Genomic DNA, 16,202 nt, shown 5'->3' with positions numbered 1-16,202 from the left:
TCCTGGTTCATTCTTAATGACAAAGAGCTCGAGTGGCCCTTCTAGGCTCTAGGCTTCTAAGTAGCCAGCCCACTTGAACCAGCAGAGTGTATGTGAATTACCTGGGTTCAAGTGGAAATGTTTTCCATTCGGGGACTTAACCGACCTATCTTTCTCCTTATGCTTTCATTTAAATTGGTTTTTTCAGGAGAGAAGGTTCAAGGTCAATCATGGGAGAAAGAGAAGGACAGGTAAGTCAGAAGCTGTGATTGTAGCCACGGTTTTCCCTGTACAGTTGGTTCTCTTCCCTTTCCGTGCCTTCTTCCTCCTCCACCTGAGTTAGAGGAAGAACGAGTAAGGGAGTGCGGCACCTGCAGCGTTTTGTGGGATGACCATGTGAATAGCTTGTGCTTTGTGCTGGCCCAAAATTCAAACAAGTATTCTGAAGCCTTGTTTGGCTTTGACCCTAAGGTTCTATACACCTTAGTGACTACACCGGTACTAAAGTGCTGGAGAGCCTTGCATGAGTCTGGCAGGCTCTGTTGGGAAGTGCCTTGTGACCCACAGCGCTGACTAGACGTGATGCCTCGTGTCACGGAGCCCAGTGCACCTGGAGTGTCAATGGTCGCAGGGTCAGCACGCCCCCGCTGAGCCTCGGGAAGCAACTGAGTCAGGCCCACGCGTTTTCTCTTTGCAGGATGAACACATTAGAAAACAAGCTCAGTTTTCTCCTTTTTTCCTATCTTACATTTAGATTGAGAACTTCCCCAAAGAGCCTTGACTTTTTAGTGGGTTTCCTTGGAGAATCAGAGGGATGAGGGAAAGTTGTGGTCAGGGCATCGTTCTGGCAGAATCGCTGCCCCGTGGGTCGGTCTCCTCCCTGACTCCAGCACCGACGTTCAGTTCTATCCTCCCTCCATGCCTGAGAACATGGCTGGGAATGGCTAAGCTCCTTGACTGCATCTGAGGAGTTCGCTGCCACCTCAGGAGCAATTCCATGACCCTCACGTGATTCCTGTTTCTCTGCTCCCAGGCATAAATCTCCCATGCAGCTAAATGTACCCCTAGTGTCATGGGTTTCCTTTGGTGGAGACGTTGAGCACAGTGGTTAAATGTCCAGGCTCCGGAATCAGGACCAGGGTCACATCGCGGTGCCACCACTTCTGAGCCTGTTTCTCCAGCTGTGAAAGGAGGGGAGGGAGGGTGGGGTGGAGTGGGGGGTTAAATGAGATGACATAACGTGTCTGCGGCAAGTGTTTGCCCAGTCCTGCCATGTTGCTCTTGATCGTGGAGAGCTATTCTCATCTGATTAGATAGTGCTCTCCTGATTGAAAGGAGTGTTTGTGTTCTCACGTCCATAATCACAAGTAAGACACAACTGCTGCCCCGAATGGCAAATGGTGACATCCGACACAGAAAGGGAAAACCAGCACAGGCCTCAGGGCCTTGTTGAACTGGTCCGTGGGTGGGTGGGTTGTTAGACAGGAGAATGTTGGTTAAATTTTAAAACACCAGGGAGAGATGGGAATGGGCTTTAAAGAACTAGGTCTTGCTGAGATGAACTTCCATCCTTTAAATGTTTCTCTGTCCAATTAGTCTTCAGAAGGCTATTGATAAAAGGTCATTCTCAAATGTCCAAAATTAAATGAAGCTGTGTAAAGCATGAGCTATAATTTTTTTAAAGTCAGTGCACCTTGAAGGTTGTTCATAGAACTGCTTCCAGAATCCCGTTTGAGATCCCTTGTTACATTTGCCAGCACTGACTTTCCTGGACACATTGGCTTGTGATTTTGCCCCTTGAAGGAACAATGTTCTGTTTTGTCCATCTTGTAAGATTGACCCCCTTTTCTTGTGCGGTGTGGGTACACATTTGGGGACGAGCGGCCGGGGGGAGCAGGCGGTGGTGCTGCCCAGGGCTCCGAGGGCCACGAAGTCAGGGCTCCCATGTGGAGCCACCGTGTACCTGCCCTGGCCCAGGAGATTCCCGTGGATGCAGACGGGGACAGGGCCGCTGGGGCGGGACCCGAAGGGGCTTCGTTACCAGGACGCCTTTCTCCTTCCTTCTCAGTTAGACCATAGTTCTGGGGCAAAAGCCCCAAAGCCACAGATTGGGTTTGTGGAACAACAAGAGAACAGGGCTGTGGAGCCAGAGCCAGCTCGCCAGCTCCGTGAAAGTCAGCCTGGACCTTCTTGCAGCCGGCAGGGACGGGCTCGGGGTGAAGGGAAAGGGGCTAGAGTGTGAGGTGTCCTCTTTCATCTTCCTGGGGTCTGTGCCGGCCGAGCAGTTCACGTGGCCATGCCGCTGAGCAAGCCGCTGGGCTGCCAAGGAGTCATGTCTGGACAAAGTAGGACAGGATGCCAGGCCCTGCAGTGAATCATGTCAAGGGATCCCTGGTGGCTCTTCTGCTCTGGTGGCTCCCTGATTATATTCTGAGCACAGGCGCCTGGCACAGCGTGGTCCGTTGCTGGTGTGGGGCAGTCGCTCAGCCCCAGCACGCTTCTGTCCATTGGTGCCTGAATCTCTGCCTTCTGATTAGGGAGAACCTAATTTGGTCTTGGGCTCCATGAGCACTGCTCCTCCCCAGGCCTTGAGCAGACATCGGGGGTGCGGCTGTGTTGTGCCAGCTGAAAGGTCCTGTGTGGCCCCAGACAGCGTACAGAACGCCTGCCGGCACTGTCTCGGGCCTGCAAGGACTCCTGTCTGAGTTATCGTCCTTGTCATTATTAACTTGTTGCCCCAAAGGCCCTGGGATCCAGGGTTGTACTGAGGCCTTCTTTCGTTTTGACCCTTTAACGTCCAGCATTACCCTGAACGCCACGGAGGACCAGAGCGCCACGGACGGGATTCCCGTGATGGGTGGGGTGGATACAGCTCTGACAAGAGGATGAGCGAGGGCCGGGGGCTGCCTCCTCCCCCCAGGTTTGTGTCTCACGTCCCGTGGTGCCCGCCGGGGCCTCTCACCCAGCTGGCAGGATTGGTGTGTCCGGCCGAGGACCCCTGGTCTTGGGCATCAGCTGAGTGCGGGCCCAGCGCACTCGCCACGGCCCAGGCTGCCTCTGAGCTCTCTGAGTGCCACTTCCGTTCCCCCGCAGCCCCCGTTGCTCAAAGGGCTGGGGTCACAAAGTGCTAAACGCACCCTCCCAAACCCAGTGCCGTTGCTCTCCTGGAGGGCAGAGGTGGGGGCAATCCAAATCAGAGATGTCTTTCTCCAAGGGGCAGACGTGAGTGGGGGGACCACAGCCGAAGAATGGAGGATGACCGTGCGTGGCAGGGCGCTGCTGACGGAGGCATGATGGACAGGGACCATAGGAGGTGGCAAGGTGAGCATTGGCACTTGGGCAAGGCGCATCTGTCTCGGTGGAGAAGCATCCGGGCAGCTGAGGTTGCCCCTGCTCTACATCGGGCACTGCTCGTGAGGGCGGGAGCAGCTTTCTCTGCTCTCCCTAGCGTGTGGCCTTGCTCCTTACGGCCTGGGTGGGTGAGTGGGTCAGGTCTGGCACAGGAGGGGTGCCACGGGTGCTGTAGCTCCTCTTCACCGTGACTTAGCAAGGAGAGTGGGTGTGTGCAATCCGTGTGCTCACACATCCTCCACGGACCTGTGGCTCAAGAAAGGGACTGGAGTTGTCTGAGCCCTGTGTCCCCTGAACTCGACGTCCTGTGCCTGGAGGCGCTGTGTGAAAAGTGTTCCTTGTTTTCCAGGCGGCGAGAGAAGTATGTCTGGTCACTCCGGGCCAGGTCACATGATGAACCGGGGAGGCATGTCTGGGTAAGGCCCATTGTCACCGGTCTCGTCTTTGCTTGTGGGCTCGCCTCGGTGAAGGTGCCATGTGCTTGGGCGAGTGTCACTGCTGCTAAAAGGAAGGAGGCCCCAGAGAGCATGGGCACAGGGCAGAGCCCACTGAGTGAAAAATAAAAAGAATTTGCCTTTGTTTCAGGCGCGGCAGCTTTGCCCCCGGGGGGGCCTCTCGGGGCCACGTGATCCCTCGCGGCGGCTTCGGGGGCCAGAACCGGGGGAGCCGACCCAATGACGCCCGCTTCACTCGCCGCTACTAAGTGCTTGGGCTCCTGTGTTACGTCACGTGGCAACAAGAATATGTTCTGTTAAGAGTTCCCTTAAACTGTGTACAATAATTTTTTTTATCTGCTGCCATATTGTAGCTCAATACAATGTGAATTTGTTTTTTGGTTTTTTTGGTTTTTTGTAATAAATGTGTTTCTGTTCACGTACCCTTTATTTAAAGCGTCGTGTCTTTTTATTTTCACGTCTTTAAGTAAAATGAAATTATATTTATAAGTGCTAAGCCACAGCTCTTCCTTCAAGGAAGGAGGATGGAAAGGGGCAGCTTTCGGGGACTGTTGGGTTTTCCAGAAGCACTTTGCCAGCAGCACACACCTTCCAGCCTGCGTGAGCCCGGGCCCGGAGTTCATAGGACCGTCTGGGTCATGTGTCTCAGCCGTCTGTCCGTCCTCGGGGGCCTTGTGACATACCTCGGATGTTTCTTCGAATCGTCCACATTTTGCCTCCATGTATGACACCCTTGCTGAACGGGCTGTTTTGTGGGTTTTGTGTGGTAAAATACACGTAACATGAAATTGACCATTTTAACCATTTAAGGGTAGAGTTCAGTGGCATTATGTACATTCTCAGCGTCATACAACCATTCCCACCGTCCATCTCCAGAATTTTTCTTTCTTCCCAAACTAAAACTCTGTCCCCATCACACACTCAGTCCCCAGCCCCCTGGCCCCCACCACCTACTTTCTGTCTCTGAATCTGACTCCTCTAGGGACCTCGTGAGTGGGATTGCATCCTGGTGGGGAGGAGAGATGACCACGTGTGCCGTGAGAGGAGCAGAAGAGCTGTTGGACACCAGGTGATGAAGTCCACAAGGTGATGAAGCCCACCTCGGGGAGTGGCAGGGCCCGGAGTGGAAGGAGAGTTGCCAGGACAGAGGAGTCGGGGTTGGGGGGGGTCCTCACCCCACATAAGGTGCAGGTGTGTTCAGGGTTCAAGTGCTGCCTGGACTTCAGGGGTGGCCGGGTGGGACAGTGCCACCTCCCCAGGTCAGCTGTGTTCCTTGTCTCTAGGGGCCCTGGGTCTGTATGGATGGGGCTGGGGGCAGGCCCCCCCTATTAGGGGAATAGTGCTCAGAGGCCTGCCTCTTGGCTCCCGTCTCACACTCAAGTAGGGTCTGGCCCTGTCTGAAGGCTCAGATGTACCAACAACCAAGGCTGACCGGGCCCCTGTCCCCCCAGGGCCCACAGACAAGGGAAGACAGACACAGGACCAGGCCTTTCCACCTGTTGGCTGAATACATCTCCACCAGGCCAGGCACATCCTGCAATCCTAATCCCTGCAAGCTTATACCGCACGTGGCAAGAGGGACCTGCGGACAGGATTAAATTAAGAACCTTCACATGGGAGAGTATCTGGGGTTACCTAGGTGGGTCCAGTTACCAGAAGGGCCCTTGTAAGGGAAATAGGGAGGGAGAAGGGCAAGATGGGGACACGACAGCGGAAGACCGCACTGCTGGCTTTGAGGACAGAGGAAGGGACGCCAGCCAAGGATCACAGTGGCCTCTAGAAGCTGGGGAAGGCAGGAAACGGATTCTTCCCAGTGTCCAGAAGGAACCGGCCATGCCCACACCTGAATTTCAGCCCACTGAGACCCATGTTGGACGTCCAACCACGAGGTGATTCTGTCCCGCGAAGACAACTGGCAGCACCAGGAGACATTTGCGGTCGTCATACACGGTGGGTAAGGAGGCGCCGCTGGCGTTTTGGGGGTTGGAGGCAGCGGTGCTGCTCAACACCCCGTCCCTGGGGTGGCCCCAACACAGATTTATCCTTCCCGATATCAGCGATGCCAAGCTGTGGAAATCTGCCCCAAGGTGTTGGGCGCTGTGATGGGGCACCCACGGGGCACTGAGGAAGCCCAGAGAGGGCACTCGAGGAAGGGGACAGGGGAGGCTTCCCAAATGAGGGGGCGTCTCAGCTGGGGGCAGGATGAACACAGGTCAGCCAGGAGGAAGGATGGCCTAGTGAGGGGCTGCAAAGTTGTGGGCAAAAGCTGGCGGGAAAGCCAGCTGTGTTCTGGGAACTGAGGGCCGCTGGCATGTCCAAGAAGGACTGAGGGGAGGCAGGGCCCCTCTGAGGAGTCTGGGCTCACAGGGAGGGCAAGGGGAACTGCAGGTGTTTGAACAGGGGAGTGACGTCATCAGACATGGTCTCGGGGAACAGATGGAGGGGGCAGGCCCGGAGGCGGGGCCAGCAGGGAGGTGATCACTGGCAACAAATACAAGTCGATGGAGAGGAATAGGGGTCTGACTGGATGAGGGGACACAGAGGCAAGAGCAGCACTGGTCTCCAGGCTGTCAGCTTGGTCTTTGTGGACAGTGGGAAAGCCATGGGGTCAAGCAGAGCCCATGGCCAACCCTGGGCCAGTGACTGTGGCCACCACAGCCTGGGTTCAGTCCTAGAAAACACACACACACACACACGCGCGCGCCTAGAGCCGATGGAAGAGTAACTCCATTGTCAAGTTCACAGAGCTGCAGGGGAGCCAGGGGTGCTGAGCATGTCCCCAGGGCAGCTCCTCGACCTCCTACAAAGACTGGCTTCCTTTCCTGTGTGCTTTTCTGGGCCAGTATTGGCTGCTAATAGAGGGGGAGACCTGCCAAGGCTCCTCCTCCCCGTAAAATGGTGACAACAATAGGAGGGTCGTGAGGCTTCAGGGAGCCTCGTGGAGCACGTGGCACCACCCCAGCTCCCTGCGCCCTGAGCACAAACCCCTCCTGTATTCAAAGCCGGGAATGAGTCTGTGGGGTGACATGGTTGGAAGTCTGCACTCCAGGGAGGGTCTCTTGGCAGACAGAGGGAACCTGGCAGTGAAAGTTTCTCCATCTGTAAAAAATGGGCCCACGAGGCTGCTGGAAGGGCTCTGTGGATGGAGAGTCAGGCTGGGACAGCTCACAGGGCTTGTCCTTGAACCCAGGATGTGCCCTCAGCCTCCGAAATGGCCAGCACCAGCTCCCTCCTGGGCGGCAGAGGATCAGGGATGGCCCCAGGCCCCACCCATCCCACCCTCATCATAGACCCGCTCCCACCTCCACAGGGGCCCAGGTGGCTTTCAGGTGACACACAGGACATGAGAGACCCCACCTGGAGACCATTCCTGGAGACCAGGGTGGCACAGGTCACTCAGGGCTTTCCCTCCCCGAGCACCCTGCCCTTCCCCACTCCTCCCTGGCCAGATGGATGGATGGACGCGTGCTGGCTTCTACTGCCAGGTGAGCCTGGGAAATGCCCCGGCCTCTGGTCTCTGCTTGCCTCATCTGTAACAGTGCTGTCCTCTCCTGAGTCATGTCCCTGGGTGAGCTCTATCCCCTAAACCAACTGACATGAACTCCAGAACTCCTGGGAACAGAGGATCCTGTGCCAGCTCAGGGCACCATTACCCAGGCCTGCTCCCTGTTCCCAGGGTAGCTTCCTGGGCCAGTCATTGGCTCCCACCCAAGCCCACCTCCTACCCTGTCTGGGGCAGAGGTTTCCTCCTGCCGTCACCATGGTGGGATGCTCTGTGACTGGGTGCTGGGGACCTCACAGGGAGCATCTCAAGGGCCCACCCTCCCCAGAGCTCCAGCTGGACGGAGAGACATTTAGGTCACCAGGCAGCTGACCCAGCGGGTGTCAGAGAAGGCTTCCCAGGGGAGCCCGGAACGTCTGGAAGACAGGGCCCTTGTGGGCCAGGGAGACCCCCTGCATGGCCATGACTGCCAGGTCTGTGCTCCCCAGGAATCCCCAGGTTGTGGGGAGAGGGTGGAATGAGAGTGGAAACCAGGTGAGGGCAGGAGGGTGGGGACTAGACTAGGCGGGCAGATCAGTGAGCCGAGCAGGACAGAGAATCAGTGGCTCTGGGGGCTCCCGGCTGTGTAGACCAGCCCTTACCCCCAGATTGCCCCACCCTGTGCTCAGGCTTCCAAGGACTGAGAAGACCCCAGACCCGGATGGGCCCTGAGCCCCGGGGCAATGGTCTGCTCCCACTCACCATACGAGGTCGAGGGCCCACCAGTGGGCAGGGCCCAGATACAAAGGGGTGAACCTTGGCCTTCGGTCAAGGTCAGGCCCTGAAGAGCCCCCAGAAGCCAGAAGCCCACGCCCCGGGGGCCAGCACACGGATCGAGGAACACTTCCAAGTCCTTTATTGGGCCGGCAAGGCCGAGAGCTGCCCTAAGAGTGGGGTCCCAGTCTGGCGTCCATGGCGCCCCAGCCCCTATTCCCGCCTGGGGCAGGCAGCTTCCTCTTGACAGGCTACTTGCTTCGCTCCTTCAGGTATTCCCAGCCCTCCTTGGAGTACTCCCAGGCCTTGGAGGGGGCCACGGACAGAGCGGACATCACCGTGCTGATGCCTGTGGGGAAGGAGGGCCCAGCACCTTCAGTGGAGAGTTTTAGAGGCACCACTTCAGGCTCTGTCAATTCCACGCAGGGAAACAGGTGGAGGCCACACATTGCTCCCACCTCCCTGGAATCTCCACTCCCTTTTCTCTTTCAGATCCATTGGGGGCAGCGGCGGGGGTGGGGGGGGCAGCAGGTGCACACAGAGCAGGAAGGAGAGTGATGGAAAGGCATGGCCAGGAAGGGAGGTAGGAAGTATCTGGGGCCACTCTCCTGCAAGCAGACGGACCAAGGCCTACCTGAATTCCAGGACTCGCGGATGTTAAAGTTAAACTTTGGAGGAGCTGGGAGCTGGGAAGAGAGGGGAAGAAGGGGCTGGTGAAAGGGGAAGGCCTGGCAGCCCGCGCCTCCCTCACAGGCAGGGAGGACAGCACACGCCCCAGTGTGGAGAAAGCCAAGCAGGGCTGGAGGGACCGGGGATCAAAGGCCACCCCTGAGCTGCCACCCCTGCTCCCGCCGAGCCGTAGCCTCAATCCCAGCGCCGAGTACCTGGGCTATCTTCAGGCCTGTCTGCTCGCACACGTACTGGCTGAACTGGTACACGGCGGTGGGGACCACCTCCTCAGCTTTCTGAAGAACCGCCTGGCTCTTGTCGCTGGGCCCCAGCAGCTCCTGGTCGTACACAAGGTAGACAGCGCCCCCAGCCACACTGCCCTTGATGAGGAACCTGCAGGCAGAGAAAGGAACCACAGCAGCTCAGCAGATTCTGCTGGCCACCTCCCGGGTCGAGGCCCGCGGGTATGGGGGTGAGGGTTAGACCCCTAGGGGGAGGGGCGTGCCCACAGTCCAAAGAGTGACACACCTGAAGCCAGGCAGCTAATGCGGGAAGCACAGGGCATTTTGGGAGCCCAGAGGCGTGCCTGACCCACAGCACTTAATTTAAGGCGTGCAGGGATACTCAGCTCCATTTAACTGGTAAACTGAAGCCTGGAGAGGAACAGTGTCACTCAAGATCCCGCAGAGGGCAGGGAACAGTGAAGACTTAAGACCCCTAATCACCTTCTACCTTCCAGCCCCGAGGGATGCTCCGCGAGGAACCCGCGGGGGTTTTCTAAGTGTCCCTGGTCATTTCCTGTCTGTCGTACGCAGCTCTGGGTGCGCATTAACCTCCCAACAAACGCGTGCGGCACTCCCATATTACAGAGCGGGCAGCTGAGGCTCGGAGGGGTCTCGGGTACAGAGTGGGAAAGGCACGGACTCGCTAGGAAGCGGGAGGGGGGCGAGAAGCTCCACCCTGTCTGGACAGACACGGGAGACCTGACGCTACGGGCGGCGAAAACCCGATCGGGAGCAAACCAGATGGAGGGTGCTCGCAGAAGGGAACATTCTCGGGGGCTTGGGGCCCTCCTGGTGGCCCCACGAACCTCATCAGCGACCACACTCGGGGTACCATGACCGCTCCGCTCCGCGCGCAAGGACATTCGGCTCGCCCGCCACTTCCGGTCGCGGCGTCGCAGAGGCCTCTGGGAGGCGTAGTCTCTTGTCAGCCGCAAAGGCCTCCGGGAGTCGGAGTCTCGGCACCGAGACAACGGAAAGGGGTTGCGGTCCCACTGCAAAACAACTGTGCGAAGCTTAGCCCTCAGGGCCCGGCCGCCGCAAAGCTGTCTGGGAAAAGTAGTCGGCAAGTCACGTGAGGCGCCGGACGGCTCGTCTAGCCGCCAAGCCTCCTGGGAAATGCAGTCGGGCGCGGCACGGCCCTGGTGACGTGAGGGAAAGAGGAATTTGGTGTCATGAGTGGGGCCTGAGGGGGACCCACAAGATGTCGGAGCCTGGGAGATCCACCCGCGCCGGCGCGGGGGACTAAGGGCCCAGGCAGAGGAAGAGAGTGCCTGGAAGCCGGTTGTCACGGCAACACGAGGGCTGATTTGTACGAGAGAGGCGGGCCTTTAGTCACGTGATCAGGTCAGGGGTTGAGGCCAGAGGAGAGCTAGGCGGGAGGCTGTTGCCCGGCAACGCCTGGGCGCGGAGTCCCCACAGTATAATCCCTCCCCCCGAGGAGGTGGGCTCGGAGTCACGTGACTCAGACCCTACTGGAGGGGGCGCGGTCGGAGCCTGGCGGACGCAGCGGTGAAGTGAGGGCAGAGGGGCGCGCGCGTGGCTCCCAGGCCCGGACCCCAGCCCCGCTGGACAGCGGGAGAAACTGAGGCCTGAGTGGGTGAGTTCGCGGTTGGGAGCGTGCAGTGAGTCGCACGCCCCCTTTGTCCAGAGGGGAAACTGAGGCCCGGCGAGGTCAGGGGGCCGGTGGGTTCTGCGAGGATCGGGTTTCCTCCTTTCCTCCCCCATCAGAGCCTGGCTGCTTCATCCGTCCATTCATCTATCCGCCCACTCACCCACCCAGCTTGCCAGCCAACCCCTGCGGGGCAGCTATGGTCAGGGCCAGTTTGAGGAGAGTGTTGAGCTGTGGGGCTTCAGGGCTTTCCCTGGAAGTGGGGAGAGGTGGGAGGGTGTTCCCTGCTGAGGGGACGCTGGCGTGACTGGGTTAGGGCGAGGAGTTCACTTTTCTGAGAACTGATAGATTCATGGATAGGAAGTGGGGAAGATGAGGACGGACAGAGGGCCGAGGCCAGACCTGCTGGGTCTTGTGGGCTGAGGTGGGGGGTGTGGTCTCCATCTGGGGCAGTGGTGAGCCCTGGGAGGGTTTGGAGCAGGAAGGGACATCCCAGGTGTTTTTGGACAAAGATCCCTATGGCCTTTCCTCTTTGCCCCATGCAGTTAAGAGGATAGAAACCCTAAGATGTGATGGGCTTGTGCCCTTTTCAGGGGAGATCCATGACCCCGTGAACTTTAATCAGCTGGCCTGTTTATATCTTTCACCTTCTCCCTGGAACAAGTAATCGGCTCCCCCAGCTGAAATCACATCTTAACCCTGATGACACTGGCACCTCCATCTCCAAGTCAGTCCTGAGTGTCCGATTCCTTCTGGGTGTCTCCAGACAGACTTATCTTTCTGGGCTCCCCCACCTCTCACCTCCCACATTCCTCATATCACTCTGGGTCAGTCTATCTATTGAGTACCTACTGCATGTCTGGCAGTTCAGGGCACGGAAGATCCAAAAGGGAGCAAAACAGAAGCAGGTTTCCATTTCCTCTCTGCCCTCATGGAGCTGAGTCTAAGGGGAGAGAGGGATCCTGAACAGGTAACAAATCATCAAGATGATTTCAGGGGATGACAAGTGCTGAGAAGGAGAAAAGTTCTGCAGGTAAGGGGGGAAGGGGACCAGGAACAGAGGTGCTTTAGAGAAGGAGGCCAGGGAAGTGCCCTCTGAGGAGGTGATTTTTGCGGCCGAGACTTGAAAGAAAAGAGCAAGCCATTGGGTTGTATTTGGGAAGAGCATTCCTCGTAGAGGAAACAGCCAATGCAAAGGCCCTGAGGCAGGATGGTGACTGGCTGGTTCCAATGAACAGTGAAGAGGCTGGTGTGGCAAAGCAGAGTGAGCAAGAGGGGCTGGTCCAAGCAGAGCCTTTTTGGTCACCAAGGCTTTTGTTCTAAGTGAAACGGGCAGGGTTTTCAGTAGGGGAAGAAGATTGCTGCAGTGGTTCAGGTGAGCTAGATGATGACCTGGACCAGGTGGTGGCTATGGAGATGGAGAAGAGGGGGCAGGGCCAGGGGCGTCACCACTGGTTCTTCGAACAAAGACGCCGTTGGGGAAATGGGTGTGACTGGGGTGCGACTGTGGGCCAGGCCTGTGCCGGCCACCCTCTCTCCCGCTGCAGGCCCAGGGAGGGCCATGAAGGTGCTGCTCCTCGCGGGGCTGGGAGCCCTGTTCTTTGCCTATTATTGGGATGACAACTTTGACCCAGGTGAGTGCCTGGGGGTGGGGGTGGGAGGAACGTTCTGGCTGTCCTGTCCATCCCCCAAGCTGACCACCACTGCTCGCTGCCAGCCAGCCTCCAGGGAGCCCGTGTGCTGCTGACTGGAGCCAGTGTGGGCGTCGGGGAGGAGCTGGCATATCACTACGCGCGCCTGGGCTCCCATCTGGTGCTCACTGCCCACACCGAGGCTCTCCTGCAGAAGGTGAGACACTCCATCTCAAGTTTAATTGGTGGGGCGGGGGGGGGGGGGGGGGGTCGGGGAAGGGAACAGGGCCTGGGTTTGAATCCCTGCAAGCATTCAGGCTTCCTGTGTGGCCTTGGGTAAGTCACTTAATCTCTCTGAGGCTTAGTTTCCTCATTTGTAAATCAGAGACAATAAAAGGACCTTCTCCTGGGTTGTGATGTGGGGTTGAATCAGTAAGACAGTTGTAAAGCAAGGACTGTTCCTCACTAAATAGGAGTATTGATAGTAACCAAAGGCTGTGTGGATAGCCAGGGTTCTCAAGTTCAAAAGTGGGTTGGGTAGACACTTAGCAACAGCCCAGTGTTGTTTCAAGGAAATGTACAGCTCTTGGGGATAAACCTTCCAAAATTTCAAGAGGCCAGAAATCTCAAGATTTATTTGAAATCTGCGTTTTAAATGTTGATGGTTGAACAAGCAAAATGTCCCCTATTCTGGCCCATGGGCTGCCAGTTTGCTACCCCAGTGGTAAAGCTTCGGGCATGATGTTGAATGGAACCTGAGGCTCATAGCAGGGGAGAGGGGGCTTCAGGCTGGGGCCCCTTTAGGGCCGGCAGGTGGAGGGGGGCCAGCTGGGGTGGAGGGGCCCACGGGCAGCTCTGGCCCCCCCAGGTGGTAGGGAACTGCCGGAAGCTGGGCGCTCCCAAGGTCTTCTACATCGCTGCGGACATGGCCTCCCCTGAGGTGCCCGAGCGCGTGGTGCAGTTTGCGCTGGACAAGCTGGGTGAGGGGCGGGGCCTGGAGTCTGGGACCTTGGCCTAGGCCTTAGGGGCACGACCCAAATTGGGGCGGGGGTGTGGTAGTAACGGCTGTCTGAGGGCGGAGATTTATGGGTCCGGGGGCAAGGCTAGGGGTGGCGCCTCATGGCATCCAGTGGGTGGAACTCTGGACCAGGCCTCATTAGATCAGGGATGAAGCCTGGTTAGGGAGTAGGGCGGGGTCTCTTTGATCTTAATTGGGGCGCTACCTGGGTCAGAGCTCATCGTGTCAGTGCTCTGGCCGGAGCATCGCTAGTTCAGGGGGCAGGGCTATGGGTGGTGTCTCATAGGGCGCGGGGGGCGGAGCCTCAAGGACAGCTCCGGGCTGATGGGCCTCTCCGGGCCAGGAGGGCTGGACTACCTGGTGCTGAACCACCTCGGCGCCGCCCCAGCAGGCACGCGGGCCCGCAGCGCCCAGGCAACACGCTGGCTCATGCAGGTGCTCCGCCCACCCGCAGCCCCAGCTCCGCCCTCCCGCCAGACTCCACCCTCTCACCATTCCCCTCTCGGGCCCTGCCCCTCCCAGCTCCAAACCCCAACTTTCCGGGTTCTAGGCTCCGCCCTCTTGACCTTGGCTCCGCCCCGGGCTGGTGTTCCCCCTCTTCCATTCGGAACTCCGCCCCAGTCCTAGAGCCCCGCCCCTACCTACCAAGGCCCCGCCCCCAGGCTCTAGGCTCCGCCCCTGCCCCTTCTGGCCTTCGGTTCCTCCTCCGCCCGGTGACTCGCAGTCGCCACCTCCAGGTGAACTTCCTGAGTTACGTGCAACTGACTTCGTTGGCGCTGCCGAGTCTAACTGACAGCAAGGGCTCCCTGGTGGTGGTGTCCTCGTTGCTAGGTGCGTGTACGCGGGGCGGGGAGTGGGGAAGCCACGGGGCCGATGGGGACGAGCCTGGAGCGGGCAGGAAGGCTTCCCGGAGGAGCAGCGGCGTGTGGCCGCTCAGCCGCTGCCCTCCCGCGCCCCCAGGCCGCGTGCCCACGTCCTTCTCCAGCCCCTACTCGGCGGCCAAGTTCGCGCTGAATAGCTTCTTCGGCTCTCTCCGGCGGGAGCTGGACGTGCAGGACGTGCACGTCGCCATCACCATGTGCGTCCTGGGCCTCCGGGATCGCGCCTCGGCCGCCGAGGGAGTCAGGTGAGGCCTAGAACGCGAGCCGGGGCCAGGCTGAGCGGGGAGGAGGTGTGGGGGGCCGCTCAGCCGTAGCCACAGTCCCCACCGCACCCTCCTGTCCCCAGGGGCGTCACGAGGGCCAAGGCGGCCCCAGGGCCCACGGCAGCCCTGGCCGTGATTCGTGGCAGCGCCACGCGTGCCTCCGGCGTCTTCTACCCGTGGCGCTTCCATCTGCTCTGCCTGCTTCGCGGCTGGATGCCACAGCCAAGGGCCTGGTTCATCCGCCAGGAGCTCAACATCACGACCCCCGCTGCTGCCTGAGCCCCTGGGCTTAATGCCCCTTCGTCTTCCCAGAAGAAGATCCTCCAGCCAATCGTCCTGGAGCCTGGACACACACCGAGACACCTCTGAGCGGGTGGCCAAGGGCCAAAAGAAAGTCATCGAGACAGAAAAGTAAACCTGAGAAAAACTACCAGCACCTGAAAACAGTCAGAACTCCGGGGTGTGCCCGGCATCTTGTCAGGGACTTGGAAGGCAATTACCTCAGTCTTCTCAGCTGTCATTGATGATATGATTGCTGCTTCCATTTTGCAGATGAACAGACTGAGGCTCAGAGAGGCTATGTGACTTGCCCCAGGGCCCTGGCCACATCAAGCAGGTCACAACACCACTGAGCCACCCTTGGAACCCTCTCTATTTGCGACCTGAAACCACTGCGTCCCTAATTTGTTCTTTCCACTCACTCAGCCTCGGAGCATCCCCCAACCCTTTTCCCGAGCACGGGAGCCCTCGAAGCTGTCGAGTTGATGGTGGGGTCTGAGGAGGGGGAAGAGGCAAAGAATGTGTTCTGGGCTGGATCCAGCCTCCCATTTGATAATAAAAATCTTTCTTCCCTTGCACATCTGTTGTTCAGACTCCTTGGTCCTTCCAATTTGCTGGTGGCAGGAGGTGAAGAGGGATATGTGTATTGGTGCCAGAACTCTCACCTTCATTTCACAGGTGGAGAAACGGAGGCTGAGAGACAGGTGGACGTCATCCAGGAAGTCAGGGATGGAAGGAAGTGTAACCGATTGTGGGCCAAAGGCTGTATTTGCAGCACGAAGAACATGGTTTGTGCACCAATAATGATAACCTGCATCAGGCGCTATGCACTTGACATTCATGACATCTTCAGAACCAGAGGTCAGTGCTACCATTGTTACCATTTTATAGATGAGGAAACTTAGATGGGAAGTCAGAGGTAGAAGCTGGGATTCTGACACCAGACTGTCCCTCTTTAAGGCAACGTGTGGGCTGCATCTGCACATCACTGGTATTTAGATTAATGAATTAAAAATCGACACTTTCCTTAAAATGGTAAACCAGCAGTGCTTGCAGAAAGAAAAAGCAACTGTAAAGATAAAAACTAAATGAAAGCAATGTTATAAAAACAAAACAATGTTTTGAAGAATGAAACAATGTTATAAACAGCTAGCTACGGGTTGGATAGGGAGGGTGGGAGGGAGACGCAAGAGGGAGGGGATATGGGGATATAAGTATAGCTGATTCTCTTTGTTATACAGCAGAAACTAACAACAATGTAAAGCAACTATACTACAATAAAGATGTTTTTTTAAAAAAAAACTAGCTCCTGTTGGCTGTCCAAGGCTCCAAGATTAGCAGGTGTTCCAAGGGCTAACTCCAAACAGACCAGCCTCAAATTGATACTGTCTCTTGGAAATAAATAGGATTGAAAGATAAAAACCAGAAAAAAAAAAGTTTTTTGTTCCCACCACGCCTCCTATCCCTGCACCTAAAATTACATCAAGTTATATCAAATGCCACCAGGGGGCACTATATCACAACGCTT

General features: G+C 57.6%; 3 protein-coding genes across 16 annotated transcripts in view; 2 read left to right on the top strand and 1 right to left on the bottom strand.

Annotated features, from left to right (window-relative positions):
• The window catches only part of SAFB (scaffold attachment factor B), a 34,201-nt gene extending 29,987 nt beyond the window's left edge, over positions 1–4,214 (top strand). The window contains exons 17-21 of one of the 2 annotated variants that reach the window (XM_059918690.1): positions 188–230; positions 2,781–2,899; positions 3,200–3,300; positions 3,680–3,746; positions 3,916–4,214. In XM_059918690.1, the coding sequence (XP_059774673.1) occupies positions 188–230; positions 2,781–2,899; positions 3,200–3,300; positions 3,680–3,746; positions 3,916–4,033 (448 nt within the window). In that variant the 3' untranslated portion in view covers positions 4,034–4,214. Of the gene's footprint in view, positions 1–187; positions 231–2,780; positions 2,900–3,193; positions 3,301–3,679; positions 3,747–3,915 lie in introns of both variants that reach the window. The other variant, XM_059918689.1, reaches the window with a different exon arrangement.
• A 3,951-nt stretch (positions 4,215–8,165) lies between these two features.
• MICOS13 (mitochondrial contact site and cristae organizing system subunit 13) lies at positions 8,166–10,026 on the bottom strand. The gene is made up of 4 exons (XM_059918685.1): positions 9,800–10,026; positions 8,925–9,102; positions 8,675–8,726; positions 8,166–8,389 (listed from the first exon to the last, which is right to left on the bottom strand). Exons 1-4 carry the CDS (start codon positions 9,826–9,828, stop codon positions 8,292–8,294), a joined length of 357 nt encoding a protein of 118 aa, XP_059774668.1. The 5' UTR covers positions 9,829–10,026; the 3' UTR covers positions 8,166–8,291.
• HSD11B1L (hydroxysteroid 11-beta dehydrogenase 1 like) lies at positions 9,944–15,465 on the top strand. 13 transcript variants are annotated; one of them, XM_059918674.1, is made up of 9 exons: positions 9,949–10,590; positions 11,469–11,635; positions 12,150–12,236; positions 12,320–12,450; positions 13,102–13,213; positions 13,538–13,686; positions 13,989–14,082; positions 14,212–14,377; positions 14,479–14,815. In XM_059918674.1, exons 2-9 carry the CDS (start codon positions 11,602–11,604, stop codon positions 14,672–14,674), a joined length of 969 nt encoding a protein of 322 aa, XP_059774657.1. In that variant the 5' UTR covers positions 9,949–10,590; positions 11,469–11,601; the 3' UTR covers positions 14,675–14,815. The 13 variants fall into 13 exon arrangements, with proteins under 13 accessions (XP_059774660.1, XP_059774657.1, XP_059774661.1 ...); XM_059918676.1 differs by having other exon boundaries at positions 9,950–10,590; positions 12,118–12,236; XM_059918677.1 differs by lacking the exon at positions 14,479–14,815 and adding an exon at positions 15,353–15,465 and having other exon boundaries at positions 9,944–10,590; positions 11,469–12,236.
• The last annotated feature ends 737 nt before the right edge of the window (positions 15,466–16,202 follow it).

The sequence above is a fragment of the Balaenoptera ricei genome, chromosome 3, assembly GCF_028023285.1.
Source record: "Balaenoptera ricei isolate mBalRic1 chromosome 3, mBalRic1.hap2, whole genome shotgun sequence".
In the NCBI taxonomy this organism is placed as follows: Eukaryota; Metazoa; Chordata; class Mammalia; order Artiodactyla; family Balaenopteridae; genus Balaenoptera; species Balaenoptera ricei.
This window is presented reverse-complemented; position numbering and strand designations above follow the sequence as displayed.

Bases quoted from the DNA above. Each gene is read 5' to 3' on its own strand.
- HSD11B1L (XM_059918671.1), top strand. From the start codon at position 11,987: ATGATGACCTGGACCAGGTGGTGGCTATGGAGATGGAGAAGAGGGGGC. The intron at 12,237-12,319 runs GTGAGTGCCTGG...GCTCGCTGCCAG, and splicing joins GGATGACAACTTTGACCCAG to CCAGCCTCCAGGGAGCCCGT. The intron at 13,687-13,988 runs GTGCTCCGCCCA...CGCCACCTCCAG, and splicing joins CAACACGCTGGCTCATGCAG to GTGAACTTCCTGAGTTACGT.
- MICOS13 (XM_059918685.1), bottom strand. From the start codon at position 9,828: ATGGTACCCCGAGTGTGGTCGCTGATGAG. The intron at 9,103-9,799 runs GTTCGTGGGGCC...CTCTGCCTGCAG, and splicing joins CGAGTGTGGTCGCTGATGAG to GTTCCTCATCAAGGGCAGTG. The intron at 8,390-8,674 runs GTAGGCCTTGGT...CCTTCCCCACAG, and splicing joins CCGCGAGTCCTGGAATTCAG to GCATCAGCACGGTGATGTCC.